Source organism: Taudactylus pleione, unplaced genomic scaffold (assembly GCF_031769625.1).
Source record: "Taudactylus pleione unplaced genomic scaffold, aTauple2 ptg000156l, whole genome shotgun sequence".
In the NCBI taxonomy this organism is placed as follows: domain Eukaryota; kingdom Metazoa; phylum Chordata; class Amphibia; order Anura; family Myobatrachidae; genus Taudactylus; species Taudactylus pleione.
This window is the reverse complement of record NW_028284558.1, coordinates 20,752,736-20,760,776: the sequence shown is the minus strand read 5'-3', so window position 1 is coordinate 20,760,776 and position 8,041 is coordinate 20,752,736. Positions and strand designations below refer to the sequence as shown.

Genomic DNA, 8,041 nt, shown 5'->3' with positions numbered 1-8,041 from the left:
TCGCCTATGAGAGGGTCACACATGAGCCCCATTGAAGTCCCCACGGATATTAAACCTGACAACTGCAAAGATATATAATACCTTTCAGAGCTTTGCATTCACAGGCTTACTATTAGAGTCCACAAATCTCATTAAACACCTAATTAAAACTACAGAAACCTAAACACAGTTTAATGAAAAATGAGCATTGTCGCCATTATTTTGCCCAAGATGAGGAGAATAAAACAGCAAGCAGGAAAATGCATCATCCCCCCCCCCCCCATTCAAAATTAGCATGACAGCTAAAGGGTTAATGGCACACCTGCCATAAGAAATAAAAGTGATGGCTTATTAAATGCCGTTATGTCAGGTGCTCTATGCTCAGCTAACATAAGGGGGCACAGTCTGTACTGACTACTGAGGGAGGGTCACAGTTTACTACAAATAAGGAGAGTTCATGACTCACCCTTGTAGATTATACTGATTTACTAGTTAATGCTGTTTCATCCATTATGGTCCTGTATGTTACTTACAATTTACAAGCATAGTAATCCATCAGCCCCCCCTAATGTGACTAATTATCAATGTTCTGCTTTCCCAATTTGCTGCAAAGCCCGTCCATATAAATGACAGCTCTCCAAACAATATCAGATATGGAGGAGAGGATTTATTCAGTGCAATTATTAAATGGCTGGATAGATAACAGCTTTATGCGGTGGGGATGAATGGGAACTGACACAGAGGAGGGGAAGTGCTTTAAAACATGAAATAATTGTTATCTGCAGCGTTACAGTTTGCAAATTTCTTTCCCCCCGTTGTTCTAAATGGTCCTGAGTAAGTAATAGATGTGATGGATGGGGATGGAAGGGGTGTCTTTGGTAGGTTTCGGTGATGAATCAGTGGATCCCTGTCTGCTGGCATCTCTCACTGCCCCTCTTGTGTGATGTAAGATCAGACGTACTCTGCATTGAGAAGTCAAGACACACAAGCAGCTTACACACATACACACCTACAAGTCCTGCTGGAAGCAGGGGAAGGCAGGCTGGCTCATTTAGCTGAAGAATTCCCATTGACATTTGTAAATTACTCCAGACTCCAGGCTGGCTGCTGACTTAGTGAGTGTGCAGCCAGGCAGCCACCAGCTTCACACTGCAACCATGTCTGAGTTCCTTCTAGCCTTAGTGACTCTTTCAGGATTATTGCCTATCGCTAAGGTGCTGACTCTGGGGACAGATGCAGGTAAGGAGTCTTCATTTCTTGTCATGAGTTGCAAACTTAACCCGTGGAGTTTATGGATAAATCTGCTTTTTCTTCTTTGCAAAAAGATGACTGGGTATTGTTCGTGCTGAGGTTCTGCTGCTTTGCCAGAGATTGAGGACTGAATAGGAAAAGTACAGTATTTATGCAGGCTATAGGCTGTGTGGTGTGCTGCTGCAGGAAGCGTAGCATGTATTGCAGCCTGTATTATATATGGATGTTTTGGAAATGAAATGCTAATGTTTGCAGCCAGTTCTTTCTACATGAAACGTTGGATAGAAGGGAAAAAAAAAATGAATTTCAATCAGAAGCTGAATTATCTATCTTATACCTGAGCATGCTTACCATTGTGCTATCCTAGGGTTTCACATATAGATGGTAGCAAGTGCATAGGAGAAAGGCTTTTTTAGCAGCAGATTACTGGCAAATACATAGTAGTTAGGATGTGATGCTGAACAACAATAGGTCATAAACTTGTGTCATGGTGAAATCTCTCACACTCTGGGCGCAGTAATTGTGTGGGATGAAAGAATACCTTTTAGGCTGTGATTTCAACTATGGATCTCTTAAGAAACCCAATAACAATCAGTATCTGTGAACACGCTGGCAACAGACAGCTGTGTTTCTCTAATAACTGTGTTAGGCTGGAAGTTTTGTTACCAGGGATAGAACTGCAGAGGTTCTAAAGAAAATGGTAACATGGGTCAGTGACCAATGAGGCATTTTCTGTATATCTTCAGTGATTGCAGTATGAAGTTTTTGTGATAAATTGTCATCAGTAAGTGATACATAGTGACAATGGATCAGTGTGTTTGGGAGAATTAAACTCTTACTGGGTTTTTCTTGAGATCTGTGCTACAAGTCTGACTAAGGGCATATTTTCACCCTGAAGAATAAAAAATAGGGAAATATATAAAACAGATATATAAAACAGGAATGTATGTCTAATGTGCTCATCATTGGCATATGCTACACCTTATGTTATATGACAGTAGAGGCTCAGTAACCATATATATATTTTATATATATTTGAAACTTCTTTATAGCAATCATCATTTAAATTAAGAAAATGTCAGAAATATAGGATCTAAAATGATCTTGAAAAGAAGAATTCCTGAAATAACCCTTATTGGCAGGTTAACTGTGTGCAGTACGGCTACCTTTATGTATAATATGATATTTAACTAATTAAATGCAGACAATTGATAAATGGAGAGGACATTTAGACATGTATAAATATGACTGACATTCACGATTGTTAATGACCCCATGGCCTCACATGAACAGTGGGTAATTTCTTTTTATCCCTTACATTACTAAGCCACTGCCTTGACATTTATAGGGGTTTATAGTTAAACTACAGCAAGAAGTGAACAACTGTCAATCTGTTGTATAATAAAAGACAGCTTATGTAAACTTAAATACATACATTGGCAAAACAGTGCATGGTCTTCCATGGCCTATTCAGAAGGTATTTGTCTTCATTTCAGAGGATATTTAGACAGAATCCTCATTATTATCTTGGACTGTCCTTTTCTCATTATGGGTCTCTATAGACACCGCCAGTCCTAAGCTCTATTCAGCATGCACCATATGGCATTTTGGCTCTTGAAGAGACATTATTATATGTGTGTCACTAAGGGTCCGAGCACATTCTTGGTCCAAGTAAACTGGAGCATTTGTAGAAGGAAGATGTGTTACCAAGGTGATTCGTACAAATGTCTTGCAGAGGAGTTTCCGATTTCCTTTCGTGCAGTTGGCCAAATGAGTTCATATTTTGCTGTTAGTAGGCTTAATAATAAAGTCTATAAATATAATCTCTGCAACTGCTCGAAGGCATATAAATGATTGTAATGTATCTTCCATTACAAATTTATGCATGTTTGCAGAAAGTTTTATGAGTAATTTATCAACTAATTAAGCCTACTCTGTTTGTGCCATTTTAGATGTAAAAGCGTACGCACTGCTTGCTGCAGCTAAAAGTGGATGAGCACAGGTGTGGTTCATCTACATAAATTAATATCACTGAAAGGTAAACCAGAAAGAGTCTATTTTACATCTAGAACGGCGGTTGGCCCAAGATTAATGAGCCCTTTGGAGTCATATGGCACTTTGAAAAATATGCTCTTCAGAGTTGGCGTTTTCATTCAGGGGTTGTGATCTTTGCATTGCAATTAGTTTGTGAACAGAATGTCAATGTAAATGTATTCAAATGCCTCGGACATCTCAATACTTCAACATTCAGCCCAGATGAGAATGAAGCTATGTTCTAACACAGGTGTTATTCTCTGAGGAAAGTCTAGATGTGTCTGTAATTGTAAATAGAGGTCACATCATTATATTTTCATTTAACTTACAATATACATAGGCACTGTATGGACCACTCATCTGTCCAAGAGCTACTAGTGGAATCCAATCCCCCTTGTATCATATTTTAGAATAATATTGAATGTTTAATTCATATATCTGACATGGGAATAAGTTGGGACCATAGTTTTCAGGTTAATCAGCATTGACTGAAACCTTAAGGTGACATGCTCTTAATTTTGGTATTCTAACCGTTACAATCAATTGATAAATTAGCAATTCATGTAATTTAATGGACCATCAAAGTGTCACTTTGTAAATTCTGTGTTCAGTTTTTATTTACAGCACTATAAAATCTTTTTACTGAAGATTAAATCAATTTATTGACATTTAGTATCTCTGTGCTGTTTATCTTTCTCTTTAAAGAATTCACTTTAAGTTTCTGAAAACAATGACAAATAATTTTGCCTGTGATAACCAGAATAATCAAACTATTTAAGACATATGTTGGCGTATGATGTATGATGCACTATGGGGATATAGAGTTTATACAAATGTGATCATTTTAATCATTAGGATATATACTTTTTGTCTTGAATGTTTATCTTGATATTTTTATTGATATATTGCCATATACCTTACTCAGCTATTTATTGAGAAAGAAAAACTATTTATATATCAGAAGAGACAGTTAATTAAGCATTTCCCTTCCCTTATGTACCCATTTAACTCATATAATTGGCCATTAGTAAATCTTGTCTTAAATCCATTTGCTGTTTTAGTTCCCACCACTAGGGGGCTGCCTACTGAGGCAGCTGTCAAACATCAGAATTATACTACAGTATATTAATCTCTGGGGGAGGTAGGCACAATGAAAGGAGTTTATTTAAATATGCCATTTTCTTACAGCAATATTCTAAATTGGTGGTTTCTACTTTGTTGGTAGATCTAATCATTATTAATAGGCTGGAACACTACACTACTACAATTGCTTAAATGAGTGTGCAGGGGATAAGAAGGATATCATTTCAGTTGCCTCGTCAGCCAGCCGTGAACTTCTGCTACTGCCCTTATATCATTCTTTTGTAATGTGTATTTCCTGAATAATGTCCGTAGAGTATAGCCTGTGTTTATATAAAGCTACACTGATAAATGCTGCACCCTCAAGACCCCAATATTTGAATTATTAATAGATATTTTAAAACATATAGGAGTACACTAGTCTAGGAATGTGCTGTATAGTGTTACTGCATAACCTATCTGTATTGTAGATATGAGGTATCTGTTATCTTTTTCTGAAATCTGCTTTAAGATTTTTGCATGCAGTGTGCTATAAGTATTATCATAGTGGCCAGAGGGGTGTTTCATCTTTCCGCCTGCTAAGAGATAGCTAGAATTGTATAAACCTTTCCTACTGCACAGAGAAGATGCAGCAATGCTTTCATAATAACAGGGTATGATGATAAATACAGAGCCGCTGGTCCATGCAGATTGTCAATATCATTTATAAATGAAATTTTCAAAGAGCAGGTCTGTCTTTATCCTAAGTAGGTCTATTTAGTTTTATGTCAGTCTGCCCAGCTTCGCCTGGTGGAAGTTGGTGGTAGGAATCTACTACATCCTTAGTAAATAGCATATTTTGTTAACTTTAATTTAAGCTTTAATGTCAACAGTTTAAGAGGCTGCATCCTTATGCTGGTGTTTAGCTCACTCTGATCTATTGGCATAAAGAAATAAAGGTTGAATATTCAGCTATGTTATCTCAGTCAATATGAATATGCTGCTATGTTATCTCAGTGTTGATGAGCTCATGTCACGCCTGATGAAATAGGAAAGTTTAGTAAGATATGTTGCTAGACACAGCGGGGGATATTAATTAAAGCCAAGGCACATAAACAATAAAGAAAAAAAGATTAAAAAAAAATATGTCTCTTCTTGTACAACATTTATTAAAATGCCAAACAGTTCCTACAGTATCTCTGACTTTTTCCTGATAAGAGAACCACTGCCCTGCACCTGGCGTTAATAGCGAGCCCTTCGTGAGCTCAAAAATGTTAAAACAATTTTTATGATATAAGTCAATCTCCAATTCAATATACTGTACATAACAATTTATCTTGTTGCTGTTTAGTGTAGTAGCATTGCTAAATGTCTACCAGGAACAGAGTCTCATTTGTAAAATAGGACACTTTCCAATTTGGCTAAGGGCCAGTGTTGACACTGGAATTGCACCAAGGTTAGACTGGGAAACTGGCTCAATTGTGATTTACTGTCATGTCTATAGGTCATTGTAAACATTCTAAACAGTGGACCTTTAAGATTTTTATTTTGGCTATATGTTGTATATATTGTTGGCGTATTCAGCAAAAGCACTTACGTCTTTGGTTCTTGTGATTCAAACCAGTCATAAACTCAATTGAAGGCATGTTAAAAATGAATTATCAGTACTCAGCAGTTCTTTTTCTACAACGCAGTGGTGCCCAGTCCTCTCAAAAGACTTTGATTGCCAAGTGACTGAAAACAATTGTTTTGCAAGGTGTATGTGGAATTGAACAATCCAGTTTCAATAATCTCTTTTCTGCATATGCTTACTGTATGAGGTTTGTAGATTGGTCTGTGTGACTATGGATTGATGAAAAGATTATTTAAAAAAAAAATCAAGTTTATTAAATTGTTGTTTATTTTGCAAAATGTAATGATTCAAAATTGAAATGTAGAACAGTAATTCCCAGTCAGTGTTGGAACATATTTGTATTTTACCATAACAGACTGGATATATTACAGGAATTTAGGTTTTTGGAGATAGGTCTTAAAAGATGACATTTTGCAATGAGTTTGATATGCAAATTATACTTATATAGATCATTTAGATTCAGACATGAAGCAAAATGTGCTTATAATTCTTAATGATTGTGCTTTTCTTTTTTGCAATTTAGATTTTATTTCACCTTTGTATTTGTGTAATTGAAATATTTGCAGGTAAATGTATAATAACATTCTTTCTAAATGACTTTACCTATTTACCTTCACCTATACGTATGCTTTTAGAGTTCACCTTTTGGTAGAAAGGCATTATTTTTGTCTTTGTTTTATGATTTCCTTTTCTTGTTCCAGAGCCCTCCTGCCAACCTTACTAATTTGTGATAATACTTTCACAAGACAATAGTTTTGGGGCCCTGGCCTAATATCTGAGGATGGATATAATGTCATTATAAGATGCAGGGGTTTCATTGGGGTCATAATGGGAGTTCAGCACAAACAAAATGACAGAAAGCTGGTAAGAACTGTCCAAAACAACTCCCTATGGGTTTGTGCATGAGGTGGATTTTTAATCCCCCTTTATTTTTTTTGGGCTGGTGATCTGAGGTTAGAATCTGACTCACACAGAACAAATTGGGCTTTGTGCATAGCCTTTTTGCTAAAGCCTATTTGCCATCGGGAATGAGGAAGATAGTTCACATTCTAATTTCACCCTTCCTCTTTCATCATCCATTTTGGTAAATCAGTTGTGGAATCATCATTGGTATCTTCTGCATGGAGATCGTTCAATCTGAGCATTTGTCTTCTCTCCAGGTACTTTTGTGTCCTCTTACACCCTTGCCAATCGCGCTACAAATGTGCACACGCAGCACGCCATGCGGTTACCCGCAGCAGCATACACTACAGTACGCTATGGCATGCACTGCGATCACACCATGCAATCCTACAGAGTCGCGGGTGTGAGTGCAGTGCGAGTATCTGCTCACGGACGCACAACTCGTGGAATGCATGGCATGATTTGCCGTATACACAGCAAAGATGTAGCAGGACACATCTGTACCTGTCATAAACCAGTATGTAGGGCCAGATGAATTGAAATCATCCATGTGCCCAAGACCTGCATTTGCTCACAGTCTGCACAGAAGAATAACAAGTATAGCATGACACTAGGTCTGGCATATATTTCCTGCCACTTGAGCAAAAAAAATAAAATAATGTAAGATTGCGGGTAGACTTTAAACCATGAGGTGTGCCAGAACATCAAAAAATTATGTTCCTTTGATTTACAATATGTTTGGTTGGACCTGCTTACTCAACACTTTATTAAGAGTATAGTCATGGGCAAACAGTGGTGTAACCAAGGGGGAGTGAGGACATCAGGGTGATTGCCCCTTCCCTCTAACACACACAAACCTTCTCCTTTGGGTGGCTGAAACCTCCCTCTCCCCCCTGGGGCTAAGCTCTCAACTGAAACATTGGTCCTGGGGAGGATAGAGGGAGATCTCAGTCACCTGAAGGTGAAGTTGTGTCTGTTACAAGGGTGATAGCCCTGTTCCCCACTGTACCCCCCTCCCCCCAATTTGCCACTGTGGGCTCAGCTATGGTGGGTGAGAGGGGTACCATTGCTTTGGGACCCTGAGGCTTAGGGGTTGGCAAGTTCCTGGTCTTGTAGTTGGCTACCAAGTTGTCATAATTTCTTGCTAACCAGTTGGGTCTAGTTCCTTGCCTGGCCTGAAAA

The 8,041-nt window shown here is 37.9% G+C and overlaps 1 protein-coding gene across 1 annotated transcript in view; it reads left to right on the top strand.

Annotated features, from left to right (window-relative positions):
• The first annotated feature begins 1,017 nt into the window (after positions 1–1,017).
• Positions 1,018–8,041, top strand: part of LRP1B (LDL receptor related protein 1B) — a 1,691,377-nt gene continuing 1,684,353 nt past the window's right edge. The window contains exon 1 of the mRNA XM_088474914.1: positions 1,018–1,218. Within this exon, the coding sequence (XP_088331040.1) occupies positions 1,137–1,218 (82 nt within the window). The 5' untranslated portion in view covers positions 1,018–1,136. The remainder of the gene's footprint in view (positions 1,219–8,041) is intronic.